The sequence below is a fragment of the Bactrocera dorsalis genome, chromosome 2 (assembly GCF_023373825.1).
Source record: "Bactrocera dorsalis isolate Fly_Bdor chromosome 2, ASM2337382v1, whole genome shotgun sequence".
NCBI lineage: Eukaryota > Metazoa > Arthropoda > Insecta > Diptera > Tephritidae > Bactrocera > Bactrocera dorsalis.
In genome coordinates, this window is record NC_064304.1 from 86,586,684 (window position 1) to 86,608,896 (window position 22,213).

Below are 22,213 nucleotides of genomic sequence, written 5' to 3' on the forward strand. Positions count from 1 at the left end.
TAAAGTTAAAAAAACCGTTTTCTAAAAAAGCAAATTCATATATTTGCTCACAAACTCATAACTACAAACACGATGGTTTTGAAAATGAAGCAACAAAAGAAACACAGTTAAAAAAATATATATGCATATATGTATATATTAACAAATTTTACAATCCAACGAATCGCTGCTTAATCAATTCTAATATTTTCCACTCACTAATACATATACTTGGTATTTATTTACTGTTTAGTTTTTAATTAATTTCTTTTTTATTTTATTTTGTATAATTAAAAAATCTAATATGTAAATAAAAATTAAAAAATTATATTGAAAATGTGTGTGCAACGTTGTACGTGCACTACTACACGCATTTACATTCATTTATAAAACAATTTCTTAATATTTTTTTACATATCTTTTGCCATATACTTTCATAACTAGCAGTTTTCGTTTTCGGTTATTCAGTTATTCAGTTTTGCACATTTCATTACAATTGTTAGACGAAGCGCACGACCTTTTCAAGGCTCTGCGTTACTTAGTACATTTGGGACGAGCTCATACAATGCAAATTTGGCTTCATTTTAAGTGTGTTTAATTTTTTGTTTTGCTCCGTTTCGGTTATTTAACTACTTTGTTATTGTTATTATTATGTATTGTTGATAATGTTTTTTTATATTTATTTTACATAATTAAATTAAATGAAAAACGTCGTACAGCATTTTCGTAACTAAAACTGTGTAACTATAGGCGCATACATACATACATATATGTATATGTATATATGTTATATTTCAAAATAAATTTCTAAATATTTTATCATGTATAACGGTACTTGTGTGTACACGTTAAGGTTGAATTCAACTTTGATTTAATTACTCCTCATTTATTTAGTTAAAGTTAATTATATATATATATATGTGTGTATGTATTTATTAATGTTTATTAAACACTTTTTTAAATTTCTTTACTTCTTTTTTGCAAGCGTAATAAATGTTTAGTTATTTACTCTTTTATGTTACCAGCATGTTTTCATGTTTTGTTTTAACTTAAGTTATTTTTATGCTTATAGTGTCAGGCGTGAGGGTAAAAAAAGAAAAAATAGTAATAAAATAAAAAATAAAAATAACATCTAGTTTTAACTTTGATAATAAAATGTTTAGGTATGTAATTAAATAATAAGCATAAATGTTTAGCTTTAAAACACATTGTGAAAATTAAATTCGAACTCAATGTATTCACAATAAATTCAGCAAAGTTAATTGCGCCCAATACAGCCATGGCAGCGCGATGCAAATCAGCTTCTTCACACCTTTTGCTAACTTTCTAAATATTTCGTTACTAGTATGTATGTATGCATAATTTATATAATTGTATGACTTGCAACTATCAGTGCTGCAATGTCTGCTGTACGGTACATACACATCATGCTCATACATACCTACATATACATATATTTAGTTTCAATATTTTTTAAAAACTTTATTTTAATTCATTTTTCAATTTTATTTATAAATTGTTTCATTATTCCGAGTTAGTTAGCGTTTTTCTTGCAGAGCAAAAAATTAAAAACGTTGTATGTGTAGTGTCTTGCATTGAAATTAAAGTTATTTATGCGCTCTCCACGATTTACAGTGACTGTCTTGCTTTAATTTCGCTTATGTGTATGAGTGTGTGTGTGAATGCGTTGCAGCAACAGTGTCTACACTACTACGTTTTTCGTTTTTCATTCCAATTGTAGTTTTGGTGTTGTAATACAAGCTTATGGTCTAAAGTTCTTTCAGTGCATATAATTCACATGCTTCCAGCAACATTTTCACCAATAAATTTATTTGTATTATGTGTGTTGGGTTGTAGCTTCTGCTGACCTTTACTTCTTCTTACTTTACTGCACTTTAATTTAATACTATTACATAATCGTTTCGAATTTTACTTCTAAATCGTGCAGTTGCATGTGTATTCCGTTAATGTTTGTATGCATGTTGTTAAGTTATAGAATTGTGTATGCGTATGGTATTACTTATTATTTCGTATGAATTCCTTAATTATTTAGTTTATAACTAGTGTGTTGCATACGTTTTAAAAAGCCTGGCTGTGGCTGCGCTTCGGAGTAACTTGCACCGATTTTGAACGAGTCCTCCGCGTACTTCATGCGTCGCGGTATGCACCTAAAGTTTAATTGCGCTTAGAGCACGCCATTAACTAATGTGTCTGTGTAGTAGAAGTAAGCAGCTTGTTCGCTTTGGAATTTTGCAGCCCGCTTTAAGGCGCCGGTCCTAGTTTAAGCTGCTCTTCAAGCCGCTTGCACATGTTTTCAGCTCTGGCGTATGCACTTTCGCTCGTTATGCTATAACCCGTTTGGCTTTTTCTTCTACTAACTCTCCCACAATCAGACACTACCACCTCACTCTTTCTTTCTATCCTCAGAGTTTCTTCACAATCCTGTCCATCATTTCGATTATCGTTTGGTTTTATTATTTGCAATATTTTTTATTTATTTTATTATCATAATGAATAAATTAAATTAATAATATTTGCATCTTTGTTTTGTGTTTGTTTGCTTTGCTTCGCTGCGCTTTCATTTCGCCTCCCAATCTATATGCTTCTTTGTATGTATGTGTGTGTATTTGTTTCTTAAACGTTGGAAAACGCACGTTTTACGTATATTTTTCCTTTTATGCTCCTTTCATTTAATAATATTGTTGTTGTTGCATTTCCTCTATTGAATTTTAGAACTTCATCTACGTTATTGATTGTTGTTCATTGAGTGCTGTTGTTGTTGTTGCTGCTGTTATATTATCGCCGTTCTCCAATTTGGTTGTTGCTTTTGTTGCTGCTACTGCTGTGAGTGTGTTGATTAGTGTGTTTGTGGTTGGTGCGATTGTGGCTGTTGCTGCTGTTGTAGTGGTCGCTGTTGCTATTATTGTATTTACAGGCAAACTGATTGAAATCGTTGTTGTTGTTGTTATTGATGATGTGACTGCCGTCAGAGCAGCTAATGTAACTACACCCGCTGCTGGTTGTTGATTTTGTTGTTGTAGTTGTATGAATGCAGGCGACATTATTGCCATTGTCTGCTGCTGTTGCTGTTGCTGCGCTGTCAGCATTGCTTGCTTGGAGTTTTCGATGTCTGGGCCAGTCATCATCGTCGTCGCTGTAGTCGTTGTCGTCTCACCAATGCCGCCGCTGGTGGACTGTATATTCATATAAACAGTAGCAAGGCATTAATATGGTTGTTGTGGTTGCCACCATGCAGCAGCCAAACAGTTGCATTTGAAATAAGAAAGAGAGAAATTAACAAAATAGTACAATAGAAATGTTTTAAAATATTTTCTTTTAAAATCGATTAAAATTTATTATTTTTATTTTTTTTTACAACACAGCCAAATATTTACAAAAAACATTTTGCAACGAAATAGTTAAATCAAAGCATTTACAATATTAATTCGTAATCAAGCATCAAACGTTTTTGCAACCTAAGAAATCTAAGCCTCAGCTCAAGTTCACAGGAACACAGGGCTAACAGCTAGTTCCAATAAAAGCTAAAGGGCACGGTGAATTGGAAGCAGTGAAACTGTGGTGTGTATGTGTGCTTGTGTACATACATACATACATTTGTAGTAATGTTTGCGTCAAGCATGAGTATGCGTCCAGGTGTCACAGGTGCTATACAAACTCCTTTGTATGTAAATGTGATATTTGTACATACATACAAACATTTAGCGAATAACTTAACAATCTAATAAACTTCGAACTTCTTAATGAAATAATATTAATATTTATTATATGGATTTAATTAGCACTGAAATAATAATAAAATTATTACAAAAAATAATCATATTTGTGAACAAAATATTTTGAAAAAATTCAAAATGGAAGAAATTTTGGAAAAAGTAATAAAATTAAAAAATTACACTAGTTTATAGCGATTATGCGACTGTGATGTTGCTTGATAATTTTTGGTTGCTAAACCGATAATGATAGTAAAAACCTCCTAACCCGTAGGACTTTGTGTTATAGTTAAGAGGTGTGGGATCAAACCACTACCATTTATTAATATGACAAAAGTAGCTGTACGTGATGGAAAATTTTTTAACTCAAATTCGTAATCAGGACACCTCGAATACCCCACAGATCTCTTAGCAAATCGCAAATGTTTCCTTCAGATTTGTTGAGTACCGTTAGTGAAATGAAATAAAATGCAAGATTATCCAAAATTATTATGCGAAAAAAACGTATGTTTCAGATTTTATGTTCGAATCATAAACATTACATTGAATAAAAAATAATGTTCATAAAACCGATTTAATAAAAGAATTAATAAAAATAACTTAATGATTATTTAAAAAATTAAAGTATTAAAAAAAGTAAAAAAAAATGTTTGTGAAAAAATTACAATGAAAAAAATTTAAAAGAGGCAATACTAGTAAAAAAAAGTATTAGTAAAAAATTAGATTTAATTAATAAAAAAATATAAAAACAAGCTGTAAATTTATTATATTGCGAAAAATTGAAAATTTCATATTTTAGCACAGAATTCAACTTCTCAAAAGCGACAAATGTGCCAAATATTTATTTATTAAATAAAAAAAAGTTAATAATTATGAAATAAAAAAATTAATGTTTATAAAACATAAAAATTTTTTAATTAATACGCTAAATGATTTGTGGGGTATTTGAGGTGTCCTGATTATGAAGTTGAGTTCAAAATTTGTTAGTGGAATACGTGTTAGGAAATGTTTACTACCATTTCTGGTTTTAGCAGCACAAAATTAGCTAGAAACAGCCTCTAACATCACAGCCGCAAAATGACTGTGAACAATTTTTATATATTATTGCTATTAATTATGTTATTTATAAAAAAAAACTTGCACAATGTTAAAAAGGGTTTTCAATGTATTAAAATTTAGAATAATGGATAAGTTGTTTATAGACGAATTTAAAATATAAATAAAAAAAAATTATTTTTTGTTTATGACGACTTTTTTTGATTTGTGAAAACGTTTAATGAAATTTTTTCAAACTAGTTTCTGTGTAAACAAATAAAAACTTATTTTATATCAACGATGGATATATTATTAAGATTTTATAAAAATAAAGAAAACAGTGAAAAACACTAAACAATCTTAATTGAACAAAATAGAATAAAAAATTTAATAAGATTATTAAAAAAAATTAATATATTAATTAAAAAAATTAAAATAAAAAAACTAGATTTTAGAAAAATATTTGAACCAAAACATAGAAATTAATTAAAATTGTTAAAAAAGTAATTATTATAAAAATAAATTAATAAATAAAGTAATGTAAATACATTTTTGTATATTAGAAACGGAAATTGAAAAATGTATAGAAAAAATTTAAAATAAAAAACTAAAATTAATTTCCTAATCAATTGTCAATAAAAATAAACAAAATAATGACACCAAGAATTTAAATAAAAAAAAAATAAATAAAAAATATAATAAATATTATTTTATATTTAAAAAGGGAAATTGGAAAATGTATATGAAAACATAAAATTAAAAAAAAAAAATTATGACAACAAAAGCTAAAAAAAAAAATATTAAAGGACTATACATATATGTATATACATGTACCATATATAATGCTTCATAACCTATTCAATTTATATAATTTTTATTTAAAAAAATAAAACCAAAATTTAATATAAAAACAAAAAATGGAAATTATATTCATTAAAAAGTGTTTCTTTGAACCTGCAGATTTCAAACACAAAGCCACTAATTAATCTGACACATTGTCGGTTTTGCGAAGAAATTTTGCACAACAGAAAAAAAATTATTAACAAAAAAGTTTGTAAAATAGCGAAAATAATTTTGCACGATCTATAAATAAACGCATTTGCGATTAGCTGCAAGTGTGATCAAATGCGAATGCAGCAATTCAGTGGGTGAATCAAGTGAAAACAATACACAACATTACACTGCAATATAAATAATGCTGAATAATGTCAAATAACGGCAAATATTAACAACACTGCGTCAAATGCTAGACAAACAAGTGGGCGTGGGTGTTGTGTTTGTGTATTTGTGTGGATGTGTGCGTGAGTGTATGCCGCTGTGATTATTGTTATTTTGTTGTTGCTGTTTCTGTTGCATTTGATTTGCATACAAAGCGAAAAAGAGCATTTAAGTTCAACTAACTTTGCGCTAAAGTAAATTAAACTAAACGGCTTGAACTGTTACCGCGTTGCTGTTGCTGTTGTTGTTGTTGTAGCTGTTGCTGATGGTGTTGTTGTTGATGTTGTTGTAGCTGCTGTTGGTGATGTTTACTAATTCCCAAGGTACGCTAATAACGTATTTATATATATATATGAAGTATATATAAATAAATAATGTAAATAATTTTGTGTATATATATGTATGCATTTGTATTTGTGTGTGTGTGTGTATGTTGTTGGTCAAATTTGTGTCATAGTCAGCGTAGACGTTGAGATGGAATATAAGAATAGAACAGCCAAAACAATTAAGATCAGATGATTTTGTTCCAAAATGGCAAAAATGCATGAATGTAAGGTATAAATTTCAAATATTAATTATATAATGCTGTTAAAAGCTAAATCAAGTTTTTTAATTTTTTTTTAACACTTAATACTGAAACGTTAAGTTGGTTAGATAAGAGAATGTAGTTATTAAACGCTATCAGGGATTAAAGGTGTAATAAGAGATTGGTTAACAGCGGAAACATGTCTTATACAACTTATACATACATATACATATATAAGATATGCTTTTATTAAAATAATTATAGTAATACTTTCGCGGCGTGTTGCAAGAAAAGTATATTTAAAAAATAAGAAAAAGAAAATTTTATAGAAAAGCACAGCGACATACATTTGTTTAAGTCTTTTAGTTTAAACGTTTTTTTTTTTCATTTTGCTCATATATTGCTATATATACCGTATTAGTGAGTTTTAAGAAATTTAATTATTTTTATATACTTTGGCATCACATTCAAATTACTCAACTAATTTAAACACTGGTCAGCATTTCTTAAAATATATGTATATGTATGTGTCTTTCAGGAACCTACTTATATCGTACAAATCTCAGTAGAAACAACTGTGAACACATGTAAGGATCAATTCTAACCTCAAAATACATGTAGATATATACTAAAATTTCCTACACACATCCATACGATTTCAAATTCAATACCCAAAGCATATAAAACAGAAAAATATAAAATTTGTAAACTCCAACTGTGTTAACCAAACAATAATAGTAATAATAATAATCGTACGTAAAACACAAACAAAACTAATACGCTAGTAGATATGCTTGAAAATCTCATTTACCCGCTGCTCTGGTATGCTTAGGAGTGTACGAGTACATTAGAAATGCTACTGTCGACTTTTAGGGGGGAATTACCGTTTTAGGGGAGAGCGTCAGCTGTTTCACACTGGACGTCAAACCGTTTATGTTTGCATCTGTGTTAGCTTGCTGTTGTTGCTGTTGTGGTTCCGTACTATTTACCGCGGTCAAAACCCCACCACCGCCACCACCACTGCTGCTGGTCGAAGTGGTTGTTGTTGTTGTTGTATGACTATCAACCGCAAATGTATTCGCAGCAGTCCAATAACCGGTGGTGCTGCTGCTGTTCACCGGTCCCACCATAAACGGTTTGTGTGCTGGACTAGCGGGTACTGTATCATCATCCACAGCGGGTGCATGCAGCGTCTGTGCAATTTGTTGCTGCTGCTGTTGTTGCAGCTGCTGCTGTCGCTGTGACTCATCGGCCGGCTCAATATCCGACTCATTGGTCTCCTCTTGTTCCTGCACAAAACATTGATTATAATGCATAAATCATAAATAATTTATTGTACTTGTAGTGTTTTTAGCATACCTCTTCGGGACATAACTCATACGCCATGGTGCACGTATTCTTAGCGGATTGTGAACGTTCCAGCATATAGCCATTTGTGTTATCATTACTCTGTGCTGGTGGTGACCACGAATACGAATTGTATTGACAGCTGCGTTGCCGATCCAATTCATCTTGCAACCACTCCACGGCCATGGTCCAATGCCGTGCGATACTGGCATTCGAATTAAGCATCTGTAGGGCCACTTGTGATTTGTGGAATAGTTGTGTAAGGCATTTGATTATTTGGTATGCGCGCTTTTGATAATGCGTCTTTGTGCGCTGTATCGTCTCCAGCAGGCCTTCGCGTTCCTCCGCTACACCGTTGAGAGCGTTATGTATGCGATGGTGTTGCCACGAATCTTCGATTAACAATATATGCAACAGCAATTCGGTGTGATGGCGCATATCGTGACAGTAGGCGAAACCGCATTGCCACAACAGTTCGGTTAATACAGCACGTGAGAAATGTGGATTCTCCCAGCTGCAATACTGCAGCAATTTGATACCCTCCTCGCCAACAGCTGTGTCCTCGATTAGTTTCTTAATATAGCTGTATAGAGAGAAATATAAGTATTGATAATTAAGTGCTTCACCCACACAACGTACCCCGTTCGATTGAAGAGTATGTCAGCACATTCTGGAGATAATGGCACCAATTCTTCACGCCTAATATTTGAATCCTTAAATGGATTCTCAAGTGGTTGTGCATTTTGATTCGAATTCTGGCATTTGTCAGAAATATCGCTACAACGTATTAAATGCGAGACCACTTGATGCAGTTTGCTCAGTTCGGGATATTGATACTTTATCGATGGACCGGGACCCTCGTCCAAAGCGACTTGCATGAATATAAACGGCACATTCAACTGTAATTACAAAAAAAATATATTTTTTTAAGTATTAGTTTAACAAAGGAATATATGTATGTATATATTTAATAGAAATTAATAGTTAAGACAATTACAAAAAAATAGAGCATTATTAATTTCAGTAAAATTATAATTATTAAAGGTATTGCAAATAATATTGAAGAAAAATCGAAATAGAAAAAAGTAAATAGTAAAAAAATTGAAAAAATAAAGAATATTAAAGACAAAATCAAAATTATTAAAAACAAAAACCAAATAAAAATAATATTATTTATTATTAAAAACATATATTAAAAAAATAAAAATACTAAAACAATAAAAGAAATAATAATACAATTATTTTTTATTAATAAATATATATGTATATTAATACAACAACAAAAAGTAATTAAATAAAAAACTTAAAAAAAATTAGAATTAAAAAAAAAATAGTAATAAAATATTGTATTAAAAACAAATATTTCTAATAAGAAAATAGAGATACGCAATAAAAAGTCACGTACCTTCAACAGTTGTTGCTTTTCCGGTATGCCCAAGCCCACATACATGCTAAATAGACTAAAGTAGTGCGGCAAATGTTTGCCATAATCGACCGCTTCACACTTCAACAAATCCAAAACGCTTATTAAAATCTGTTCACACAAATTGCTGCCTTCGTAGCCAGCCAGCGGCTCGTCGGCTATGGCAAAGTGACAGAAGAAAACCACCAATTTGACAAACACAGTGCGTACTTCCGGCGATGGTGCCATCAATATATATTCACCCAAACGGGATGATGGATTGAGTAGAGCATTGGCGGCGAACCATTTGCGCACGAGCGAAGAAAAACGAATGTGATGTGATAAAGTGTCGTACCTGGAAAGTGTAAGCAAATCAAACGTAAGTATGAATATGAATCTCAAATGTCTGACATAAATAAAACAAACGTACCACTCGATAACCGGTCCACGCAACGATTTTTTCGTTCTAAAACCTGTGTGAAATAAAAATTGCGATGCTAGTTGAACGCCTAGCAATGAAAGCTCTTCAGCAGCTGGTGTCTGCGGTAAATAGAGAAAGTAAGCAAACATATTTAAAAAGCACATAGCTGTAAAATAGACATACCATTTTGTCCGGACGTGTTGACGGTATACTACAGCTAACTAATTTTTTAATGAAATTGAAAAATTCCACCGAGAAAATACTCTTCGAGTGCAAAAAACGTACATTTTGATGACTGTGGAAATAAATTAAAAATTAAAATAAATAAAATGAGTATTTTGGTGTATCTTCAGCAGGGTTTTGAATAATGTGTTAAAAAATAATTGAATTAATATTTCAATATTTTTGTAATCCCGAAAAACTTAATGCATAGTAAATTTAAAATTTCAAATATAGTATAAAAAATGAAAAAAAAAATTTTTAATTAAAACATTTTAAATTTTTTTTTTTTTAATTTTAATTAAAAAAAAAATTAAAAAAAATACATTTCTTTACAAATATGAAAAAACTTTAAGATCGGTTGCGCCGAAACTATATTAACCTTCACAAATTAAAAAGATTCCATACTAAAACTTGATTTTGATCCCTTAGTTTGTATGGCAGCTATCTGTCCGATCCGAACAATTTCTTCGGAGATTGTACGGTTGCCTTAGACAATAATTCTTGCCAAATTTTCTGCATTTTAAATGCCAGCATTTTGAAATCAAAATTATATATTTCAAAATTTTAGAAATCTTTTAACTAAAAAATTCGCAACCCTGTTCATCAAATATTATGCACTCACCGCACGCTGCGTTCGATTGGTTTTGGCAGCGGTAAAACAAAATTACGACTTTCGGCCAATGACAACTGCTCCACACAGGGTTCGAATTGTATGGGCTTTTGATCGCAACGCGTATAGAAAAGCATATATGCATTCCACCAGCGCTTCTGCCGCCGGTATTGCATGCGCTTCAAATTATTATCGTAAATTTCGCCCATGTAATCGCCACCGAAACATTGCGCCTTCAATTCTTCATCTTCGTGCATTTTACATTCACTCACTTCGCCGTCGTCGAATTTATACCATTGCTCCTTGCCAGTGGAGGGATTTCTAACGAAATACAAATTATGTTATATTGAATGTTATTACGCATATACATACATACATATATTATGCAAACGTATAGTGCAACTTACTTAGAAAGTATATAACTAAAGTAATGGCCACCGGAAGCCTGTCCGCTATGTACCACAATGCCACTTAATTCATATTTGGTTGTTTCGCCATTCGATTGGCAATTATCACCCACCTCAATGACTTCACCCTCCAATTTGGCTAAGCCAGAAACTGAAAGAAAGAAATATGAATCATTTTTGAATTAATTAGATTAGGAAAATATGCAGCGGCAGTTTGGTTTTCATTAATTAAAAATTTCGGCGAGGAGTCCACTCGCTTATTCGTGTGTTGGAGGTATTAGTTACTCACCTGTATACGGTTCCATATCAAGAACTCGTGGGAACTCAAAGTAATCATTAAATTTAATGGCGCAAACGCGCTCGTAATCGTATTCGAAACGCTTTAATTGAATGGCTAACACAGGCGGTAGTTTTTTTACACACAACCGCTTAATTGTAACTACCTGAAACGATAAAAGAAATGAGAGTTTGAGTATATAAATGAAATAAAATGAAACAATATCAATAAAAGTTACGAAAATTTTCAATTTTATACACAAAAAATCCCTTTTTTTATTTTTTCAGAACTTGTGATTATTTTTTTATTTTTCAAAACTTGTGATTCATTTTTTTTTAATTTTTCAAAACTTGTGATATTTTTTTTATTTTTCAAAACTTTTGATTAATTTTTTTTTTTTTTCAATTTTTCAAAACTTGTAATTATTTTTTTATTTTCCAAAACTTGTGATTAATTTTTTTTTTATTTTTCAAAACTTTTGATTAATTGTTTTTCAATTTTTCAAAACTTGTGATTAATTTTCTTGTTTTCCATCCGATATTTGGGATTAGAAATTTGAAAATAATTTTTATTAAGATTTTTATAACTACAAAATAAAAAAAATATTAAATTTTCAGATATGTTTTTAATGTATTATCTGTAACACTAACTATAACAATAATAATAACACTCTAAAAAAATGGGAAAATTCTTAAGCAGTTAAACAAAAAAAACACGTGGAGAGTAAATTTTGGAAATGAGAAAAATACCATTTTAACTAGAGCCATATACATATAACTTATTTATAATTTCTAACCTACATAGGTTTTAACGATATCAGAAAAAAATACTTTTTAGCTGTCACAATCACAAATATCACGTAACAACATTCTGGCTACTATTTAATTGCAGAAAACAATTGACACACTTACTTTTTTATCACATTTATCACAATGGTATGCATCAGCGCCCTCTAACAGTTCCCCTTTGACATACTGCTCCAGCGATTCTGTTAATGAGCTATGATTTCGTATATCCACGCTGAACACACTGAACGGCTCCTCCTTGGAATAGCGATGCGGGCATTCCTGACATATCTTCTGATCGCTAAACGAACCACCCAACGTAGCGTTCATCAATTGCGTATGCCCCAATGCCTTAAGACCTTCATCCAGACTTTCGAAGAGCGACATAAAGAATTCAACTGCATCTTGTTGCTCGCGCAAATTAACCGGTTCACCTTGTAGTCTAAAAATAAAAGAAAAATTAGTACATAATTATAAATTTAAGACTTGAATGTCATGCAACTCACTTAAAATATGCCCACAAGCCACGTGGCACATAGTATTGCAACGAACTGTGACCAAGATGGCCAAATATCGCCTGCACATATTTTAATATGACCACGTGATAGTTTTTCCGTACATCAGTACCGCTGCTATTATCTTCACCGTTACCGGCACTCGAGAAAAGCGCACTATTTATGCTAGCCACGTCAGTTTCGCCGCTGAAATCTTCATTCTCAATTATAGCAGCACCGTCAGCCTTCAATATACCGACGCGTATGGATGGCACCATATACAATTGTTGCAACACCGAATTCATGTAGCATGTGGCGCCGGCATTCTTCAAACCACAAAAACCTTTGACGGGCCGTGGACCAACCGGCGGTAGAAAGTCCCATTCACGTAACGGATCGGTATCGGTGCACACGAAATCGATTAGCGTGTTGGTCAGCAATTTCATGTTAGGAACACAATTCTGGCAAAGTGCTATCAAGAAATCGCAAGCCGCCGCTATGGTATGGGGACTACGACAAACGGGTGGGGGTGATGTTGGATTCCGCAATTTGTTGAACTTGCGCAAGTGCAGGTATTCACGTGAAGCCGGAAAGAGGAAAATATCAATTATCTCGTCGATCAAATCGGTAAGTTGGGCCTTGGTCTCTGGCGACAAAAAGAACATCAATTCTTTGGCCAAACACAGATGACCCTCCAATAGATCCTCATGCACCTGTATGTCACCGGTATGTATAACATTTTCGCGTATCTTCTGCAGCCAATTGATCTCCTCGGTCAGCAAGCCGTCCCCAATGTTTAGCGGCCAATTGCACACACTGCCATAGGAGAGTGTGCGGCAGAGCAATTGAAAGAAATCGGCGCAAGTTGCCTCGTATTGTGGCACGAGGGTTTTCAGTGAATTCACCAGCAGATTAACCATATAAGCGAATGGACGACGATCACCGGCACAGTAAGTGCACGAGAGAAACAGCTGATCGGCGGCGATTTGACGCACATGACGGGATGGATTCTTCAATATAAGCGATGTAATGAATTTCGGCCAAATCGGGTCGTTGTTTAATGCCTCGTTAGCACTGGGATTAAGTACCAATGAAATGGTTAGCACTTCGAGCGCCTCTTTACACATGGCAAAGTCCTGCGCATCCGGCATTGTTATATCATTGGCAAAGTCATTTTTGTTGCCAAGCGCTTGCAGATTGCCACACGATGATGACCAAGCCAATTGTATAACAGCCTTGATGGTCGCTATGTCTGGACAGGACCACTGTAGCGTCGAGCTGAATAGTATGCGACAGCGTTCACCCTCGGCGCTGGCCGAAAGCATTTCTGCCGCTAAATTTTCAGCCAATTTTGTGGAGATGGCGCGCATGGTGCTCTCCGAGTTGTTCGGTATCGAATTTAGTATTTGCTTAAGTATTTCAACTTGTGAACGTGCGCCTACATCGAAATCGCGTAGCATCGGCTCGTCGCCGACACGTGACAGCACATAGCCCACCGTGTAGAGGAACAATCTTGCAAGGTGTAGCACACAATGAAATGCCGCACGTTTGGTATGCATATCGGCGTTGGGTAGGAAATTGTTTTTGGTCAACAACTCGAGTATGAAATGTGCGCAGCCCGAATGTAACCATGCCGATTGCACTTGCATTGCCGCCTCACCGTAGGGATCCAAAGCTGGTATCAGCAAACCATTCAATACACCCAAATTGTAGAGCACCTGTGCGGGTGTGCCATGCAGAAATAGCATCTCAGGCGTGCATTCCTGCAGATTGATCTGTTCACAATAGAAAATTACAATAAATTAGTTGTAAATAAATGCCTTTTTAAGTTGTAAATTCTGCATTACCTGATCACCATCAAAGGCGGTTGTATTTTGCACAACAACACTGCCATTGCCAACGCCCACCGTTTCAGCCTCTTCCTCTTTTACGCCACTTGGTATAGCGCTACTGCCACTAACGGCATCCACTGTCACCGCGGCACTAACAACGTCATTGGTGCCGCCCTGCAATTGTCCCTGCACGCGACACATGGTTTGCAGCATCTTTACGGTGTGCCAGTCACATGGCAGCAAATGCAACAAGGATTTTGCGCTCTCTCGCAATCGACCATGATCCAAGTCGCTGCCCAATTGATATAGCTTCAGGAAAAACTCGGTATATTTGTAGTTCTGTGCGATGATCACACCGGGCAGCGTGCTCTCCGACTCTACACGCTGCATGTCGGGACAGGGACGTGGCGGTGAGCCGGTGCTGGAGTCACTCGATGAATCGGGGCTACTGGCCAGTCCTGGACCGACTGGTGTCAACTTGGCTGTGAGTATCATTTTATCACGTATAGCATACTGATACAGTGGATTGATCTCATCGCTAATCTCAATTAGTTCACCGTTATTGTAGAACAAATCGACCTTTATGTTGGCTGGTGAATTGCCTTTGATGCGTTTCAATAAATTGCGCTTGAATGATGCCACCGTTTCATTACTGTGTGTTGTCACCTCAATATCGTCAATGGGTCGGCCGGGATTTTGAAAGCGTATATAGAGACTAGTATTTTTGCCGCGTGTCACCCGACTAAGGGGCAGTAGGTAGCGATCGCCATTAAATGAACGATCACATTCTTTTATATACTCTTGCAATACTTTTATAATACGGCACATTTTCTCGGCTTCAATGAAACGATCCTTAATATCCTTCGAATCGGCATCCGCTTGACTAGGATCATTTGAACTGTTGCTGCCAATTGTTTTGCCCAAAATAATTATATTACTATAATGTGTACGCAGTCGTTCGCAGCATTCGGCAATGAACATTTCATGAAAATCACAAATACTCTCTTGCAGGCGCGGTCCTAGCGCTGTCGAAACCTCTTTTAGCAGATCAATAGCCTTATTGGCGATTTCTTCGCCACCCGTGGTAATGACACGCCACAGATAGTCTTTACCAATGAGATCCTCATTGTCAAGTATATAACCGCGATGTATTGCTTTCAATTTATCCTCCTTGGAGTTGACAGCCTTGAAGAAGCGTTCGAAGCATTTGATGCCACTCTCAGTCAACAATTGCGGATCGAGTTGTAAAATATTATTTTCGAAGAAGTCTTTATTTATGCCTGGATCCAGATCGGGTTCTTCGCCCATTAATTTGCCAAACCATCGAAAACATTCTTCACGATCACTTGGGAATACAGCGTTGACCGCCAGGCAGTGCCAAATTTGCTTAGCCTGTAAGAGAAATATAAATGTAAATGAGAGTTACTATATTAAAATCATTTTAGCTTTATGTTCAAATACAATAGAAATTTAAATTGTAATATAAATGGTATTTATATTAAATGGTTTCTAGAACTATTTAAATCTAGCCGTGCTGATACAGTAGACTTGCTTTACTACAAAATTTGGGTCTACATAACCGGAGTAGACTCGGGTTTTTATTCGATTAAGTTTCGTCAGTTCGTCAGCATTTCTCAAAATAATTTAGGAAATCCTTTTTGTCAATACAACGGAGGGCTGTGTTGTTCACTGACGGCAGAATGACCGTAAATTAAATGTAGCACATTTGAATTTTGCCAAGTTGACAGTTCTTGGCAAGATAAAAAGTTGTGTTCTTTCCGGTTACTTAGACGAGACTGTCGTGTTAACGGTCTTATTCTAAGTCTTATTACTCACCTGTTCGGCACACAACCACAGTTGCCCATCCTTCAGCAAGAACTTCAGAAAATCTAAGCGCTCTTGAATTTGCATATTATGTGGATATCTTCCGTCGATGCATAATGTGTTCGGTTCCACATTCGGCATCTCAGCGATCATAGTGCGTATTTTGTCCATATACGTTGTTAAACTATTTGTCACCAGAATCACCAAAGTATAGTCGTTTTGCAAACGCTCGATGACTTGTTGACGATTAAGTGTTTGCTGTGTACGCGGCGCATGGCTGGGCAAAGAATCGTATAGGCAACAGATTTCACGTATTAAACGTAAAGCGGGCAACACCCAATTATCACCACTCTTCAATTCTTGTACACATTTATCCAACCACACAATTTTCTGCGCGTCACGCTCCTGTGAACAGCTGTAGTCCAAGATTTTTACGTGTGCCGCCAAAGCTTGATCCAATACATCTGGTTGTATTTCCTGACTATGTGCCAACGTCCAAAAAAGTTTCAATACTTTTTGTGCCATTACACCATTTTTATCATCTTCGGCCAAGCGTCTTATCAATTCAAGCAGTCGTTCACGTTGACGTTTATTGGCGTTTGTCATGCTTGTCTATTATCGCGTGGTAAGGAGGAATTTTGACAAATTGTTATTTTGTTATACAATTTTTTTAAATTGGATTTATTTAGTACCTGAAACGATTCGAAGAGATGATCCAGCTGTTCAGGTGTAAAATCCCAAGCCAATTTCGCCAAGAGATCGTGCACATTCTTTACAATCGCCTCATGTTTACCCGCTTGTGCACGCCAAACGGCATCTAAATCCTCTAGCGTCAATGCGTGCTCTTTGATCAAAAAGCGTATGATTTTCTCCAGCTTCTCCACATATTGGGGTTGATGTAGTGAATCTTTCAGAACAATGCCCAGCACATCAGAGTCTTTAATCCAGTTCTTATAAGAAAACCGAAATATTTTTATTAATACATACATATATTGAAATAATATTTTCATAAAAATGTAAAAAAGAACATTAATTTATTTATTTATGTTTTTTAGGTTTTTAGAAGTTTTCGCTTTTACCTACTTTCTTCTTAAAACAATCTAATATCTAAATCTAAATATTCCATTTACACGAAAGATTAATTTTGGGATACAAAATTTTTTGTTTTTCAACTTCCAACTAAATCTTTTATACCCTGAACAGAGTATATTAAGTTTGCCACTATGTTTTTAACACCCAAGGGGAAACGTCTGAGGCCCTATAAAATATATATAGCGATGTTCATTTATCTGTGTGTATGCTTTTCCATCTGTCTGTACTTATATACGCGAACTAGTCCCTCAGTTTTTGAGATATCAATATTTTACACATTTCATCAACAAAATCAACTTCTTGTACGAAAAAAAGAACTTTTTTTGACAAGATATCTTCAAGAAATTTCGCAAATACAAACATAGTGATCAAAGTCAAGCTTTGATAGGTGTTACAGCTTCAGTGTCACCGAAGTTAACGATTTTCTTTTTTTACTATTTATTTACTATTTTTGTACTCACAGCCATGCGCTCCGCCGTTAACCAGTCCATTTCATCATCTGGCAAGCAGTGTTGTAATTGCTGCGTACGATGTGAATAATATGAAACAGAGCTGAGCACCTTATTGATTTCATTTAGTGCATTCATTTTGCCATTGAAACTAGAGACTTGTAGTAGACGTAGTATCATTTTCAGACGAAACATTTCCAGATCTCGTATCAAATCCTCTTGTCCTGGCAAACGACTTGCCAACAAACGTGCCGACTTCACAATACCGTTAATGTAATCGTTTCGTCCCTCTGGTTTCGCTTCACGCTTCAATTCATCATCGGAGAAACTATCTAATAGATCCAATACCACATTCCAAATTGGCATAAAGTATTTGGCAATAGTAGCAGGTGTTAATAGCTCACTGCACTGCCCGAAAGGACGTAGTAGGCTAAATATCAACGCCAATGTTAATTTATTATCTTGACTTTCGTCGGACGCCTGTGACGATTTGCTAGTCTTGCTGCTTAAATCTAAGCCAGATCCCGACGATTCGAGTCCACTTTGCTCTTGATTCTTCTTTAACAACTGCAAACCACAATTGAATCGTTCTAGCAGATTATCGAAACCGCCAAGCTGACCGAAACGATTGATTAAATCAACAAGCCAGCCACGAGGATTTTTAGGCTCTGGTGGTGGTTTAGCAAACATTTTATTAGCGTCTAATACGCCCCAAAGAAATTCCGGTGCAGCAAAGCAACTGGGTTGACGTGCGGCATTGAATGTGTTAAACTTGTTCTCCGGATCAAAGACCATCGCAAGCAAATCCAATAGATAGGGATTATCACGCGGCATATGTATGGCAATTAAATGGAGTAACTTGCCGCAGGACAATAAAATGCAATGATGGATGTTGTATTTCCATGAATTAACCGCTTCGTCGGTGAGGATTTTTGAAAAGGAAGTAGTAAGCGCATTGCGATAGAATTCCACGCATGGTTCGCAGTCATGATCCACACCTAAAGCATTAAATAAAAAGTGTGTAAGTTTCTGAATTTGAATTTTTTTGCACATCAAACGTTATACATACCTGCTGCGGTTAGCGCAATTGCTGCGTTAAGCAATACTTCCAACTCTTGTTCAGGCAGCACTGGTACAACCCAACGAGGATTTGAGATCTTTTGTGTCAATGAACGCAATTTTAATGTAGGAAACGATGAAATCAGTTTTTCGGGCGTTCTAGTAAATTAAAATGAAAAATATATACTTTAATGCACTAGCGTAAAATATTTGAATTTTATGAAAGTAAGAACAAAGATTGGGTACGTGTTAATCATATTATATGACTCATTCATTTTATATGTACTACTAGTTGTGTTCTTGTTTTGATTAGCCCTAACATTTAAATTTCTCCTTCTTATGCATTTATATTTGCTCACGTTGTGATAAGACACACCAGTTTTAAAGTTTACATAAAAACTTTTAAAATGAAAATTATAATTTTTTGTCCATTTTAAAGAGGAAAGTGTTTAAAAATTCTAAAAATAATATTTATTAAACTGTTGTCAAATTCCCTGCAATTTATTCGAAATTCGAGGAGTATTAAGAAAATTGTTTTCTCTTTTCATTTTAATTGTTTATCTAACATGGAAAAAATCAATGTTAAAATTCCAATGTTTAGAAAAATTTAATTCAGATGTTACAAAGATCAACGATAATAATCACGGTAATAAAAAGCTTACATGTTGTCCACAACAGCGTTGTTGGCCGTTGTCTCTCCACCCTGCGAAGTTGCATCTGGATTAACTGTAGAAGGTGTAGGTTGTTCTACACTGCCATTGTTAACACCTCCCCCACTACCACCACCAGTAGTATTCCCAAGGGTTGTGCCACTATTACTATTTAGATTGCTATTTGTATTTGCCGTGCCCACATTTGAATTATCGTTACCGGTACCACCACCTCCCCCGCCTGTCTGGCGACCGCGCGTATCAAACGTCATCTCTTCGTGGTAGTTAACAGAGGCACTAATACTGTTGCACTTTAACAATTAAATGCAACTTCTAATCTATTTGGAATATACGTCGTTAATATTTATATAAAATAGATTATAGGTTTTATAGCATATACATGCATTTATTGTATATTATAGTCAAAATTTTGTTTTTCTTTAGATTTGGCTTTAATTATAACTACCTTTTACAGCCACCGCCGCTTCCACAGCTGCAACCTTTTGATTTTGTGCTTCGTTGTTATAGCCGTTGTTACTTTTTGGTGATGATCTATTAGTAGCTGTTGCAATAATTATTACCTTATTGTTTATTTTATTGCTTTATTTTTAATTATCGATGAGAATTACTTTATATATTGCTTGCTGCTCTTGTACCTCCTTGACCCTTAATTAAGCACAAGCAATTTGATGATTTTGCTATCGGTCATTTACATATTCAATAGAGAGAAGCATAAATCCATTTACTGAAAATAAAGTTAGCCACAAAAGAGAATGCGTTAGAAACATTGTAGCAGAAATCACTTCAGAATCTGATAAGTTGCGATGAATTGGAATGTAACCGCAAAGAAAGATGGAATTAGCCAAGAAAAACGGAAAATCAATACTAATAAAATTTGTTAGACGTTGTCACATTTCTTTTTTATTTTTATTACTAATTCATTCACTATATTAGCACTTTAAGCAATATAACATATTATTTTAAATTTAAATATGTTTCTAGTAATATTACATCACTTTGTTCTTTTACATTATTAGCAATAGTGTCGCTCTCCTTGTTCCAGAAAATGTATATGTACTATCTTCGCTAGTTTTCGCATTTCGTTTTAGAACTAAACGTTTAAAGAATTCATTAATATGTTTTGAATAAAATATTTATACACAACTTATTAGCTAAAAGCAGTTATTAATGTATTATGATTTTATATATACACATTATAATTGTTTTAGCTTAAAAATTAAAGACTATTAAAATTTTTTTATTTGACACCTTTTGACTATATTGAACCGGTGTTAGTTATATTGCCAGAAGGTGTTATGTAGCACCATATATCACAGAATTATTAATTGCTAGGTTTATTCTTTCTTCAAATTACGCACTCATCTAAGTTCCAAAAGCAGTCGTAAGACAAATTTCGCATGTATAAACACAATGTTAAAAATTCAGTTGCATATCGATTATTGATTTTTATATCCCATTTTTTCCTTTTCACATTTCGATGTTCGGCTCAGCTGCGCACTTTTCGTTGTTTACTCATCACTACTCGTTTCTTCACACAAATTTGTTATTCAATTGCCTTTTTATTTATAATTCGTATAAATGCAATATCCGTTTATGTTTACGACACTTTTGCTAATTCTTTTAATAATCTTGTTTGTTTTCCTTCATTTTTCCCCTAACAGCGGACTGACTATTCAAAAGCAAACACGGAGAATCTTCGCAATTTTCTTTTAAACAATGCCAGTCCGTTATCGCTCTCACTCTCCCTACAGCTGTAACCTACTCACTTTCTGGTCTTTCTCGAATGCATTCTTTTCGCCATCGCTAAGTCTCCTTTTTCGCAATATCATATTATTTCTTCCTTCCATTCCAAACTCACCATTTTTTGCATCCGCCCTATTACCATTGGATTGCAGTCGAATTCCGCTTTGTCTTGATTTTGCAATTATTTGACCACTTTACAATTATATACCACAACTATGCACAATTAGCAATGATCACTTATCCTTTTGATTACTTTAACTTCGGCTCTTTCTTTTCAACTACAACGTCACCGTCTAATCAAGTTAATTTTTGAAGATTAGCGAATTTTCCATATCCCGCAAGCAAAATCAGCCGGCCAGCAGACAAAATGGCGACTCAGCCACTGTGGTGAAATAGGATCTTCCTTGCTAGACTCTTTGCTGCTCCGCTTTGATTTTTCCTTCACTATCTCTATTTTCACGTAATTTTTTACGATCGAAAATTACTCGTTTCAACAGATTTACAGATTTTTTACGAAGTTTAACACCTTTCGTTGTTACTGAATATTCTTTTCTGTATATTAATTAATTTTAAATTTTATTATTTAGTACAAATTCCCTTTGCGTCGTTTTACAAAAATCAGTCGACACTTTTCGGGAATCGTTGCAAAAAACTTGCCGAGTTCTTTCGAAACAAGACGTCATTTGATTTTTGGCAGTTATGAGGTGAAATATATCCAATATATTTCCTCGAAAGAGTTGCTAAGTGTAAGTAAAAATAATTTCCACAGAAATATTTGTATGTACCTAAGCCTTGTGCCATTTTAAAAATTTGACAATTGATAAGGTGTCTAGAATATCGTATATGTAAATATTAAATAATCATTATTTACATTATGTATATTATCATGGCTGGGAAAACTTTTTTTTAAGAAAAATAACAAAATTTTGTAATTGGTTAGTTATGCTAGAAATAAAATTGTAAAAAAATTGATCTGCATGACTTTTGAAATTTGTATGTTGTTATGAACTAAATGGAAACGATTTTCTTGCGTTAAATAATACAGCAATCTTATCGCATTCATCCAATAAAACAGCTGATAAAGAGCTC

The 22,213-nt window shown here is 34.1% G+C and overlaps 1 protein-coding gene across 9 annotated transcripts; it reads right to left on the reverse strand.

The window, feature by feature from the left end:
* Window positions 1-118: 118 nt before the first annotated feature.
* On the reverse strand, window positions 119-21,807 carry LOC105223343 (probable ubiquitin carboxyl-terminal hydrolase FAF). Of its 9 annotated transcripts, none has more exons than XM_049449350.1 (21): window positions 21,240-21,805; window positions 19,990-20,105; window positions 19,827-19,922; window positions 19,373-19,693; window positions 18,721-18,869; window positions 17,664-18,649; window positions 16,803-17,060; window positions 16,123-16,722; window positions 14,302-15,678; window positions 12,467-14,229; window positions 12,087-12,402; window positions 11,188-11,341; window positions 10,899-11,049; window positions 10,504-10,812; window positions 9,843-9,954; window positions 9,669-9,778; window positions 9,242-9,593; window positions 8,476-8,735; window positions 7,849-8,419; window positions 7,374-7,778; window positions 119-3,173 (listed from the first exon to the last, which is right to left on the reverse strand). In XM_049449350.1, the coding sequence occupies exons 4-21, from the start codon at window positions 19,630-19,632 to the stop codon at window positions 2,721-2,723; spliced, it is 8,586 nt and encodes a 2,861-aa protein (XP_049305307.1). In that variant the 5' UTR covers window positions 19,633-19,693; window positions 19,827-19,922; window positions 19,990-20,105; window positions 21,240-21,805; the 3' UTR covers window positions 119-2,720. The 9 variants fall into 9 exon arrangements, 7 of the variants coding, with proteins under 7 accessions (XP_049305307.1, XP_011199359.1, XP_049305304.1 ...); XM_011201057.4 differs by having other exon boundaries at window positions 19,373-19,698; XM_029549112.2 differs by adding an exon at window positions 6,189-6,291 and having other exon boundaries at window positions 2,930-3,173; window positions 19,373-19,698; window positions 19,827-20,105; window positions 21,240-21,807.
* Between the last annotated feature and the right edge of the window lie 406 nt (window positions 21,808-22,213).